This window comes from Lipotes vexillifer, unplaced genomic scaffold (genome assembly GCF_000442215.2).
Source record: "Lipotes vexillifer unplaced genomic scaffold, Lipotes_vexillifer_v1.1 scaffold496, whole genome shotgun sequence".
Lineage (NCBI taxonomy): Eukaryota > Metazoa > Chordata > Mammalia > Artiodactyla > Lipotidae > Lipotes > Lipotes vexillifer.
The window spans coordinates 111,096-124,651 of NW_006786690.1; the positions used below are offsets into that span (position 1 = coordinate 111,096).

Genomic DNA, 13,556 nt, shown 5'->3' on the forward strand with positions numbered 1-13,556 from the left:
TGAGAATATACCCGGAAAAAAAAAACTTTATTATGCTTGAATATTAGAGGTCCATTCAGAAAAGATAATAAGAGCTTTAAGAATTTTGGTGCTGTGTATTTTTTCTTTTAATAAATAACATTTCTTTTAAAAATTTTTTTCTTTTTAAAACTACTCTTTCCAGATATGTGTAGTGTCTGGGACAATGTCCTCCACATCTCCCTAGAGTGTAGAACAGCAAAGCAGATTTGTTGCTAGGGAACATGAATGTGGGAAGGATACCTGGGCTGGGGAGAAGTTGTATTGTAATAATACTAGCTACAGTTATGTTGTACTTACTCTGTTCTAGTCTCTGTTCTAAGTACTTTTCATGTATTAACTCATTAATTTCTATAACAACCCTAAAAGGTAGCTTCTATAATTATCCCTCATTGACAGTTGAAAGACTGGAGCACAGACAAGTTCAGTGACTTGCTTAAAGTCATAAAGCTAGTTTTGGCAAAGTGGAATATGAACTCAAGCAATCTGGTTCTAGAATCCACACTCTTAAGCACTGTGCTATACTGGTAGTTGAGGGAATATGTGGAGAGTGGAAAGTAAGGTAGAAGGAAGAGGGAGGACATTGTGAGGGATGAAAGTATAATCTCCAATTCAGAATTTCAGTGAGGATCTTCCCAACATTAAAGTGTCTAACATAATGACTTGTCCTCCCAGTTTACATGACTTATCTTTTACAATTTCTCTTAATTTGTCTTATAAGTTTTTTAAAAAAGATGTTGCTAAGTTTTGGGAATGATAACAAATAAAAATTTGTTTATTTTTAATTGGGGGAAGGAAATACAGCAGAATGCACCATTTTAAGGTTTAGAACCCCTTCTTGGAAGCAAGCATGTATGATTTGAAAAAACTTGTCAAGTGATTATGAGGACCATTGTCTGAAATCAAGCATCTTCCTACTTCCCTTTGGTACTTTGGAAATAAAGTGACAGCAGTTTTTGGTGTTGTGGAATTTTTCTTTTACCATGTGGTCTTCAGAGAAAATCTGACTTGCCTGTGGCTTAGGTGGAATTTCCGAGTGATACAAAGATTGAAGTGATGACGAAGAACAGTAGACTGCTGAAGGTACTAGCCCTGGCCCTAGCTCTTTAGGTAGCCGCTAAAAACCAAGAATAAGTATTTCATAAAGTAGACTTACCTTGCCTCTTAACTTACCTAGGAAGAAAGGGTTTGATTTAATCACTTTTAGCAATGCAGCAGGTCAGTCAGGGGCTAATGTATTCATTTTGGTTTTCCCAGTCAAGTAAGCAACTCCGAAGTCAATGATCAGAAACCTGAAACTTCAAGCCTTGCTTCAAACCTTACCATGTCGGAGGAAAGTAAGTACCATATTCTGTGCACCCTGGAAGAGGTGTTTCTGTGACCAGGTGATGCTATTCTTTTATAATTGGTTTTCACTGATTGCCTTGTTTGTCTCAGAATATCCAGAATCCTTTCATTGCCTTGTTTGTGTGTTCATCCTTGTGCTCTCCTATAAGCCTTATTGACATACCAGCTAAGGAACAAAATCACAGGAATTCACTCCCCAGGGATTGGTGATTGTGTTTTTGTTTCGAGGTTGGATGTTCTAAAGGTAATAAATAGTGCCTTACTCAAAATCAGAAAAGTTTGTGGGCCAACCTCTGACTGTTCCTCCAGAGGGCTAGATATTTTTCTACCTTCCTAATAACCAAATAATTCTACCTATCCATCTAGGCCAAAAAAAAGAAAAGTAATCCCCCGAGAGCCCAAGATTGATACTGGGCCCTGAGGGAGATCCATCTCAGGGATCCACTTACCAACCCTTATTCTCTTGTAGAACAGTTATATTCACACATTAGACAAAAATTTGGAGAATGTTCTTTTTTTTTTCCTGTGGAGACATGAGCTTTCTCTGACATATCATGGTGGTATGCTCCATAGGGCAAATAGTCCTCCTTGAAATTAAAGTAAATAAGAGCTTACAGAGAAAACCCGAACGAACTTTTTGGCCAACCCAATAGCTGTGCCCTTCCATATTTTCCCACACACTTTAAAAGGATAAATTTGTGTAAGACACTTCTTGAAAAGACATTTATTTGGGGGATATATCTTAAAATGATTATGCTTAACCTTGTATAATTCCCATGTGTTAAAAAATGGTGTGCCTATTTAAAAAAAAAATAGTATGTCTTGAGTTGTATATACTATTTCCTCAAAGATGCTGTTCCAGTGGTTCTCAAACTTTCAGCATACCTAAGAGTCATCTGGAGTGCTTGTTTGTAATGTAGAATTCTAGCCTCATCTTCAGTGATTATCAGTAGACCTGATGTGGATGGGAATCTGCATTTTCAAGAAGATAGCTAATTCTGATACATATGGGAAACTGCTCTAATCAATGAAAAGTGTCTACTCTAATTTTTTTAATATCTCACTCATCCCCAAGTAAAAGGCCTGTTCCTTTTATACTTCAGGGCCCAGAGGTAAGTTGTCTTCTTGCTTCTTGAAAAGCATTTCTCTTTTTTTCCTCAAAAACTCTAGTTCCTTTGAAGTCTATATTTGTGCCCCTCCCCCACACTTCTTTTTACCTCAGACTCTGAACTCCTAGTCATTTTGCTCTTTAAAGACTAGATCTTCTTTTTCTTCTCCATCCAGACTCTTATTGTTCTTGGTAATTTCAACATCCATGTAGATGACCTATCCAATACCCATAATGTCCTTCTTGTTTTCCTGTCCCTTTTTACTCAGCATAGATTCTATGGTTCTTTATTATAATTACTCCCTTACAAATATATTCAATAATTTGGCCTCTTGTACTCTTCTTGCTAAACCCCAGTCATAATTTAATCCAACTCTCTGCCTTCTCTATAAGTGCATTCAAATAGCTGAACATTATTGGATGAATTATACACCTAGCTGACTATTTACTCACAGGGCCTCAAGTGGGCACCCTACTACATTTTACTCATGAGTTTTACCTTTTAATATTTCACACCACTTCTTTCCTCTCGAAGCACCTATACTCATTCACCTTTCTTCATGCTTACCTGATGACTCCTTCTCAAGTAGAAGCTCTCTGTGACAGGAAGCTCCCTTATTATCCTACCACCACCGGACCTTCAAAGCTACTTGTGTTTGTACCCATGTTATCTTGCTTCATTCTTGTCAGAATTGGAATAGTATTCTTGCTCCTGTGAAAGGTAAAACATTTTATTTGTGCTTCATACCCTATCTGTTCTCACCTCCCCCAAGGACTTTGGTACTTTGGTTATCCTAATACCATTTCTGCATCGTCATGTTCTCTTCTTAATCCATCCTGTCAGTAAAGAGACATGATTCAGTATATACCATCTTAAAACACAAAACCATCCTTTGGGTCCACATCCCCCACTAGATATAGACCTTTTCTTTGTTCCATGACCCATTGGAACCTCTGAAAAGAGTTGCCCTCACTTGCTTTCTCACCTCCCATTCGCCCTTCAACCCTCTCAAAGTTAGCTTCTGTCACCACTCTTCCAATGAAATTGCTTTTGTCAAGGTCATTAGTTACTTCCAGTAACTGAAAGTGCTAGTTCTAGTGGACATTTCTCTCCTTGTATCCTGCCTCCCACTATTTTTTCTCGCACCTTTCTCCTTTGCTGGCCTTTCTTCTACTATCTGAACTCTGAATGTTGGTGGGCCTCAGGGTTTGGTTCTAGTCTACCATCTTTGCTCTTTCTGCATCCTCTCATCCATTACTACATTACTTTAAATGTTTTATACATTGTTAACGAATTCCAAATTTGTATTTCTAGTCTGACTTCTCCCCTAATTTCATTTGTGAGTCCAGCTGCCTACTTGACATCTCCACTTAGATATTTAAAAGGAAAGTCATACTTAAAATGTGTGAAAGCTTTTTATACCCTTAGCCCTCACCAAATCTGTTCTCTTCCCGAACTTCCCCATATTTGGAAGTGGTTTCACTATTCCTCTAATTACTCAAGCTGAAAACCTAGAAATTATCCTGTATTCTCGTTTTCCTCATTCCTTACATACAAATTCATCAGGATGTCGTGTTAGTTTTACCTTCAGGATATATTTCAAGGTTTTGCTTCATCTCCACTGCTTTTTTTTTTTTAACCAGTACAGAGTTAAACACATCCAGATTTATTTACACAAAGCTAAAGGAATTTGGGTTCTATTTCCATTTTGTGTAATTTTATTCTGGGGTCTGGCTTTGTTGTGTAGCTGACATAGGTCATTGAAACTTGATTATCCCACCTCACATGCAATTTTTTGTCACAGGGGAACAGAAGACTTGGGTATGTAGCGCACATACAATAATGATCTTAATACTTTTGCAATTTAGTAGGAAGGCAGCTGTCCCACAGCTTGGCAAGGGGACAGAGAAGTTACAGATTTTAAGCAGATTATGCCTTGACTCTTTTTTTTTTTAATTATTTATTTTCTTTATTTATTTTGGCTGCAGTGGGTCTTAGTTACGGTACATGGGATCTTCCTTGCGGCATGCAGGATCTTTCACTGCGGCATGTGGGCTCTTCGTTGCGGTGCGTGGGCTTCTCTCTAGTTGTGGCGCGCAAGCTTTTCTTTCTCGTGGCGCGTGGGCTCTGTAGTTTGCGGCACGCAGGCTCTCTTTTTGAGGCGCACAAGCTCAGTCATTGTGGCGCGCAGACTTAATTGCCCCTGGCATGTGGGATCTTAGTTCCCTGACTAGGGATCGAACCCTCGTCCCCTGCATTGGAAGGCAGATTCTTCACCACTGGACCACCAGGGAAGTCCCTTGCCCTGACTCTTCATAAGCCTTTCATAGTTCCCAAGTACTGCAAAGATCAAGGCTCATTCATTCTCTAGAGAAGTAAAAATTGGCCTAGATCTCCCAGGATGTTTTGTGGACCTCTTCTAGAATTAAAGTAAATCAGAGGAGGAGAAGGGTTTGGGTTTTTGAATGTACTTGTAAGCAGAGAAGGAACCATTATGTAGAATTTCAAATGAACTTCCATTCTATGTGATGAATGCTAAGAACTTTAGATCTAATTGAGATCCCCTTCATTTTTGTCAAAGTGATTATGGATTAACATAATCTGCAAATTGCCATTAAGTATTTTCTAAGATTTTGAACAATGGCAGTGGGCAAGATTCCTGATAAACTCACAGATGATGATTTATCGTACTGTTGGGTATGAATTGTCCCTGCATCTGATCTTGATCAGGGTTCCCTCTTTGGGTCAGACACTCAGGGAACCCAGCTGGACATAAAGTTAGTTGGTTCACCCTTAGTCCCTAATCACAGTAGAGCAACCTCCTTTATAGTTGTTGAAGGAAGTTTGAACAGTTGAGGAGTCTGGTAGAAGCTCTGTGATGTTACTCTGTCTACAATATGGACTGAAATAGTGCTAATGAATAGGATTCTGCTATCTGTCAAACTTGAGTTGAATATTTACAGTATTTATCCCAGATGAAATGATTAGGGTCAAGCCTCATGTCGGTATCTATTCTGGATGAAGTCACAGAGGTAAAGAGGGCACTAGCTGTGAAAGTCTCTTTACTTGATGGTTTATCAGAGTATTACATCAGTTCCTCAGGTGTGTGTCTGCTTTGCCAAACATAAAGCCTTTACTACAAAGCTGAAAAAATAGTAATACAGAAGCATACTTACGTCTTTCTGCTGTTGATTATATACAGCAGTAGCTACAGTTTTCTAATAAAATTGAGTTCTTGCTCCAGATCTGTCTTCCTGCAAGTCATTCTCATGACCTTTTATTCAAAATAGGGTAAGCACCCAGAGAATGAATAAGCTGAAGAAGTATAATGTGGTTTCCTAGACCTAAAACTTGCATTTTAAGTTTGCCTATGAGCACAGCTGAGAGCTTAGGAAGTTGCTTCATCTATGGTTGTAGATCAGTGATGGGTGAAGGTAGAGGTCAGTTGGTACTGACTTGCGAGCGCTTTACCATGCCCTTTACATTCTAGCTTCTTTTACTGTCTCTAAAAGTCTCTAAACCCATTATTAGAAGAGCGAGGTATTTCCTACTGCGTAGTCTTTCTAAATTTCTGATGCCCAAGTTGTATTCTGTTATTTAGTTTGAAAGACTATACAGTGAGACATGAAATTTCCCCATTTCATTTTTGAAATGTTCTAACTTTTTCCTGGTGATATCTTTCTTTCAGTTATGACATGCACCGATTACATCCCTCGCTCATCCAATGATTATACCTCACAAATGTATTCTGCAAAGTAAGTTGAATAATTATTTCAAAAATCTGTATGCTTTTTCTCTAGATTCATTGCAAAATTTAACTTGATATTTAAGTTATTAAGTTGACATTTAACTTATTTTCACCTTTCTTGTTCTTCCCTACTCCAGTTTTTTCATTCCCTCTAAATATAGTCCATATAACATCCTTTTAAAAAGTTGATTGTCTGGAATAGATCACTGTTACCCAGGAGCTTGCTCAAAATGAATAGGCACTGAAAAATGCAAAATACCATTAGTGATGTAAACATATTACTGATTGACCTCTGATCATTCTGTCTTTGCTCTACTTTAATAGAGAGATCAATTTAAAAAGCTAAAGCCAGCCTCAGACTGGGACTTCTCAGCCTAATCTATGTTCAATTTATTGTTTTAGGAGTGTCCTGAAGAGTAGAACTAGGCTTGAGATTAAACAGGTTTAGTGGGTTGACGTCATTAGAGGCAATATTTTGGGCCCCATGGGGTAAGATCAGCATTTAAGGTCCACTAAGTTAATCATCTCCAAGATGAGTAGGTGCAGAACAGTGTGTATATCGAGCCAGCAGTTGTGCATTGCTAGAGTGAGCCTATATACATAGATACATACAAGTGTGCTTTATTAAACTGGGATAAATTCTGATGTGCTTACATAGGCAGGGTACATAAAGAACACTCACCTTTGGTAGCAGAGGTGAGTGATATGTATGGGTATGTTATAAAAAGAAAACCTTTTCCTTTTGAATTTTGCGTCAGTTAAAAAAATGAGCTAATTGAAAAGTCAGCTCAATGAGTTCTTCAAATTCTAACCTGGTATTAACACTAATAGCATTCTTGGGCCAGTCATTTTCATGTGGTTTTCTTCTTCTGTGAAATGACCGAACCTATTCTCTGAGATCATTATGAAGAAGATAAGAAAATAATTTGAGCTATAAATATAAAGACACTATATAAAAAATGATATTATGATCTTTATCATATCTGGAGGTTAATCCATTTGAAGTCACTAAGATTTTAAATCATTCCCACATGATTTGATTAACAGCTACAACCTGAGCTATTTCCTGGTCTCAGATCTGGTTAAGAAGAATAGAAATTTTCAAATTCAGTCTCTTAGGGTCTACCGAGATGTGAATATTGCATATTCCAAATTCATTCATTTGTTCAAAAAATATTTGTATACCTGCTATACTCAGGACACCTTATTAGCTATGTCTTCTATCTTTTTCCTTTTTAATTTTTTTAAAATTTATTTTATTTATTTATTTTTGGCTGTGTTGGGTCTTCGTTGCTGTGAGCAGGGGCCACCCCTCGCCATGGTGCATGGGCTTCTCACTTTGGCAGCCTCTCCCATTGTGGAGCATGGGCTCCAGGTGGGCGGGCCTCAGCGGTTTTGGCTCTCGGGCTCCAGAGTGCAGGCTCAGCAGTTATGGCGCAGGGGCCCAGCCGCTCCGCCGCACATGGGATCCTCCCGGACCAGGGCTTGAACCCGTGTCCCCTGCATTGGCAGGTGGACTCTTAACCACTGCGCCACCAGGGGAGTCCCTATGCCTTCTATCTTAATGCAGACCTCCTTACCACTTAGCTAAAACCATTGCATTTTTTAACTGCCTCTATTTCAACCACCCTCCGCAATCCATTTTACAAAGAAATGTCAAACCAATCTTTATTAAAGAACAGCTGTGATCTTGTCATTCTTTGCTCAGCAATTTCAGTGACTCCCAGTTGAACACTTTTAGCCTCATATTCAAGGTCTTTGCTGTCTATCTTCTTAATACTTTGCCTTAATATAATATGTGCTCCTTGCAGGCTGAAGCCCTTCCCCTGTACCTTTGCCAGAGTTTTTCTCTTTTCCTAAAACACCCTTTCTCTCCCATTTCTGCACATGCTATCTGCTCAGCTCACAGACCATTTCTTTATAGGCTTCCTTCATTTTCTTCTTCCCCAAAACTGGGGGAAAAAAATCTTTTCCTTTCTGAAACACCCCTTTCCTCCATTATTTTATTGTTATGATCTATATGGTGCATATGACACTTTCTTGCTTATAAGTACAGCATAACTTATCAAATAAAATAACCGGTATCTAAAAATTCAGTGCATAAAATGTGGCACCATCTTATTCCATGGATAAAATGACCAGGTCATCTAGCTAGTTTAAAATCCCAGAAGTTTCACTGTTAAGTTCAAATCTCTAGCTAAACCTGATGTGGTTGGCACCAACTAGTGGCAGTACTCTGGATTAAGTATCAGTGGGGCAATTCTGTGTCCTGTCTAGAACTTCCTGGATTTTATTAGTTATGTGACTTCTGTTTTATAGGCTCGATCTGGGGATATTGGGCCACACCTGTACTCCCTTGTTTTCTATTATGGTTGCTTGCCTTTTCTCTGCCAGCCTCACCCTCTTCTCTAAGTCCCACTTTCCCTCTCAGAACTTTATTTTGGCCCAGAGGGCTAGGTGGAGAATGGAGCCAATTGCCAATCCTGTTCTGTCCAGTTTTATGTCATTTTAGGGTTTTATTCTATATTTAGACATAAGGGCATAAACGAGTTTAGTCCATACTTGCATCTCACATAGGGCCTTGCATGTGGCACACCACAAATGTTTGAGGCATAGTAACTGGACCTTGGGAGGAAGATATTTGAAACTTAAATTTTCTGTAAAATTGTTTAATAGGTAGGTGACAGTAGAACCTGGAAAGGAAAAAATAATTCTACTTTCTGACCATAGTAAGAGACATTTTATGTGGCAGGTTAGTCTCCTCATTGCTGATTCTTTGCTGTTAGTGGTATTAGCTATTTCCCCTACTTTTCTCACATGAAAGTTTTTGTTTTCTTGAACTTTTCTAGACCTTATGCACATATCCTCTCAGTTCCTGTTTCGGAAACTGCTTACCCTGGGCAGACTCAGTATCAGCCACTGCAGCAGTCTCAACCCTATGCTGTCTACCCTCAGGCAACCCAAACATATGGACTACCTCCTTTTGGTAAGGCATTCTATTGTGAGCAGTTGCTAAGAATGTTGATTTTATCCCCCAGAAATTTCTGTCTTTCCCCCAAAAGCGAGCACGGCTGATCAGGAAGCTGAGAGATGCCACGTTGTTCTTGGCAGAGCACCTGCTCAGGCACAGGTGTGATAGAAGTTGGGTATGCAACTTTCCAGCAGTATATTTGATGCATGTCATATAAAAACATAACTTCTCAATACTCAGTTGTTTATCTGCCATAATGTAGCTATTTCCAGGATACTAAGTCTTGACTGTAAAGCTTGGAAACTCTTTGAGGAATTACAGTTGATTTGACTTACCATACAAAACATGATACGATGACAAATATATTTTGAGGTGGCTAATTTCTTGCTAAAACCAAGTAATCTACATATTCCAGATGGAATATACCTTATAGTTTTCTGCCCCCACCAACCCTGCTCTGTTTTGTCAATTTCTCCCTCTCCTTCCCTGCTGCCCCAAACTGATCAGTTGTTGCTCTGCTGAGCCAGCAAGTCTCCTTAGAGGGGGGAAATCCCCAATTTTGTACAACCGTATCATGTGCATAGAGAGTTTTGTTCTTTGGTTTTAGGTATCTTGTACATGAACTATAAATTAGAATGATTTACTAGAAGTCAGTTTGAGGTTCTTTGGGCACTTAATATCTGTGCTTTTTCTGTGTGTGTGTTAATTGATAGATATTGTCAGTGTGCTTCATTGCCCCTTCCCTGCTTTCCTAGAACTGGTGTCAGAAAATTAAGAGAATACTGTATTTTTAAAAAAATATTCAATATGTTAATAAAATTATAACTGTGTAGCCTTTATTGAAACTAGCTAGGAATTAGAAAAATCTTTCAAATAGATTGCCACAGATTCTGGGTGTTGCTTGCTTTTGGTTTTGAGATTCCTACTTTTCCTGGCCTATTTGGCTACTCTTCTATGATACTGACAGCTTTCTTATCTTGAGGCTTGTTAGCATTCCTTAGCTCCTGATAACTACTAGAAACAAAAATTGGGGGTTATGTTTAATGATAGTGGTAGTTGATAACTTCATGAGAGAAGAGAAACAGAAATGCTCTTGTTTTCCTGTTTGTACACCCATGCCTCGTGCCTGTCGGTATATACTAAAATTTTATGTTTCTGATATATTTAACCAGACAAGACTGAGCAGTCCTTTTGGAAGCAGGACTCTGTGAATATGTTTGTGTTTATTTCTTTTTGCATATATTAAAGCTAGTTTATCAACAGCTGGCTAACAATTGGCTAGCAAGTATAAAGTATTTCACATTTTTTTTTATTCTCTGTTTTGATTTAAATTCTTTATTAGAAAGCCAAAAGCCCTTTATGACATTGTTGAACAGTTGATTGTTCCTGCTGTTCAGTGTTAAATAAAACTCCTATTATATCTCTGAACTCAGATTTTAGAATACCTAGCACAATGCCATGTGCATATAGGTCCTAGATATTATGGTATCTTTTATAATCACAACATTTCCCTCATTTTAAAGAAAGAAAGAAAAATCTTTCTTTCTTTAAATAGGTAGATCCTTGTTAAAAACTTGAAGGAAACAGTGTTTATTTTATAAAGAAATATTGGTTATAACAGGCTCTTTTATTAATCTATTTCTGTTTAATAATTGGGGGTGAGGGAAACTTGTTTAATAAGTTTTTCTTATCAGTAATTCAGAGAGAACTGTTCATTAGCTTAATTTGCCTTTGAATGATAGGTATGGCATATTCTTAAATTTTATTAAGGAAATTTTAAGGAAATGTTTATAATACTTTGTGTGTGTGTGTGTGTGTGTGTGTGTGTGTGTAATGCTTTTTAAAGTGCCTGTATTTTTGAAAGACATTTTCTTATGTTTTAACACATGGCTTCTTTTCTTTTATATCACTCAGATGTAAAACACTCCATTTCTTCCTGTATAGCACAGGGAATTATACCCAATATCTTGTAATAATCTATAATGGAATATAATTTGCAAAAAACAAAAAAACTGTATCACTATACTATACACCTGAAATTAACAAAGTATTGTAAATCAACTACACTTCAGTTAAAAAAAAAGACTCCATTTCTTTTTTTCTTGTGAAGATTTTGGTAATTCTATTATCTTAGTGTTGCCTGTTAGCACTAAAACTAGTTTAGCTAGTCTGTTATTTTATTTCAGATATAAACAGAGCTTTAGAAAATCTTACTGTAATACGATTGTATGTTATATATTTATACAGTAATAATAATATATTGTAATAATATTGAGTGCTTACTACGCAAGCAGTATGCTGAGAATGAGTGCTTCACACTTTACATTACTTTCTTATGTAATCCTCAGGACCACCCTTAAAAAGTAAGTGGCAGCATTATCCCTTTTTATAGATGAGGAAACAGGCTTAGAAAGATTAAGTGACTAACCTGAGGTCATACAGTTCGTAAATGCCTAGGATTAGAAATGCACCCCAGTCTGTTTAATTCCAGAAGTGCTCATAAATTTAGGTCTGTATGAAAAAGTTAATCTCACAGTTGAGTTAGAAATTTAAAAGTTTCCTCCTTTTAAAGAAGTGAGAAAAGTCTAGAGGAAATCTAGGAAGCCCATATTATGACTAATCTTTAAAAGTAAAGGAATGGTGGTCATATCTTTTCAGAGCTATATAGAAATCTGGTGAGATGGTAGAATGAGGATTTGAGGTTTAACTTCCAGTGATCTGCATGAGTACGTGTGAGAGAAAGGGTACTTGTTTGTTTTTAGGGGCTCATAAAAGATTGGCTTAACTGCCATTGTTCTACCTTCTTTTAAAAGAACTTTAATATGAGATGGAGATTTGACAGTATGTATTAAGAGTCTTAAGGATGTTCATGCCATATCCCTCAGTAATTTTACTTTTAGGGATTTATCCTAGGGAATTAATTAGAGATAACCACAAAAATTTACTACCAAAATATTCATCACAGCATTATTTATAATAGCAAAAGATTGGAAACAACAGACATATCGAATTGAAAGGTATATGTTAAATTGCAGTGTATCCATAGAATGGAAAACTGTGTAGCCATTATAAATCATATTCTTAAAGAATATTTAGTGTCTTGAAAAAAGTTTATTATTAATTGAAAAAAGTAGTATATAAAACTGAAAATACAATATAATATACCAAGTTAGTTTTAAAAAATATGTACATAAAGAATAATTTGGAAGAAAAACTGAATGTTAACAGTACAGGCAGTACAGATTTGATCTCAGTTACCAAGGAATCATGCAAAGTGAGGACACAGTTCCAATGTGTACAGGTTTCAGTTAACACAGTCGCATGCAAAAGTGAGAATTGTCTGGGTTTTTTTTGTTTTGTTTTGTGGTACGCGGGCCTCTCACTGTTGTGGCCTCTCCTGTTGCGGAGCATAGGCTCCGGACGCGCAGGCTCAGCGGCCATGGCTCACGGGCCCAGCTGCTCCGCGGCATGTGGGATCTTCCTGGACCGGGGCACAAACCCGTGTCCCCTGCATAGGCAGGGGGACTCTCAACCACTGCGCCACCGGGGAAGCCCTGTCTGTATTTTTTGTGTGTGTGATGAGATTATGCAATTTTTTTCTTTTCACTTTCTATATTTTCCCAATTTTCTATAATGTGCATCTACTTATAGTTAACAAAAGTACTCAGATTAAATTACTTAGTATTTATAAGAGCTCATCCCACTGAGGTATTAAATCAACAAGATATTCTTTCATTTTTTTTTTAGCATTTATATGTACTTCGATTCTGTTTTTTTTTTTGCGGTACGTGGGCCTCTCACTGTTGTGGCCTCTCCCATTGCGGAGCACAGGCTCCGGACGCGCAGGTTCAGCGGCCATGGCTCACGGGCCCAGCCGCTCCGCGGCATATGGGATCTTCCTGGACCGGGGCACGAACCCGCGTCCCCTGCATTGGCAGGAGGACTCTAAACCACTGCGCCACCAGGGAAGCCCTGTACTTTGATTCTTAACCAAACTAATCTTCTCTAAATTTCCACTACTCTGATATATATTACTGCAAAGTGATTAGTTTGGTTAGTGGCTAGCCAATAGGGGAGAAGTATTTGTGCTGAGAAACTTGGGTAGAGTTTGTGATAAGACCCCACTGTGGGGCAGCAGGAGAACAGCACTCAGAGGCAGACTTCCTTTGTCATTTTTCGAACAGCTGCTGCTCTACATCAGGCTCTTGGTACTTAAAATGACTTGAGAAAGTCTGCTTGTAGGCAAAGAACAGTGGACCAGGAGTCAGGAAGCCAGGATTTGATTTCTTCTTTGCTGCCGGCATTAGTGCTCTACAGTCACACCATTTGGTTATGCTGCTTGTTACTTGGAATTCTGGAAAGA

At 38.0% G+C, this 13,556-nt stretch overlaps 1 protein-coding gene across 4 annotated transcripts in view; it reads left to right on the top strand.

Annotated features, from left to right (window-relative positions):
* The window catches only part of EYA3 (EYA transcriptional coactivator and phosphatase 3), a 96,571-nt gene that overhangs the window by 44,274 nt on the left and 38,741 nt on the right, over positions 1-13,556 (top strand). For 3 of the 4 annotated variants that reach the window (XM_007459068.1, XM_007459066.1, XM_007459067.1), the window contains exons 4-6: positions 1,276-1,355; positions 6,163-6,229; positions 9,072-9,208. In XM_007459068.1, the coding sequence (XP_007459130.1) occupies positions 1,276-1,355; positions 6,163-6,229; positions 9,072-9,208 (284 nt within the window). The remainder of the gene's footprint in view (positions 1-1,275; positions 1,356-6,162; positions 6,230-9,071; positions 9,209-13,556) is intronic. The other variant, XM_007459069.1, reaches the window with a different exon arrangement.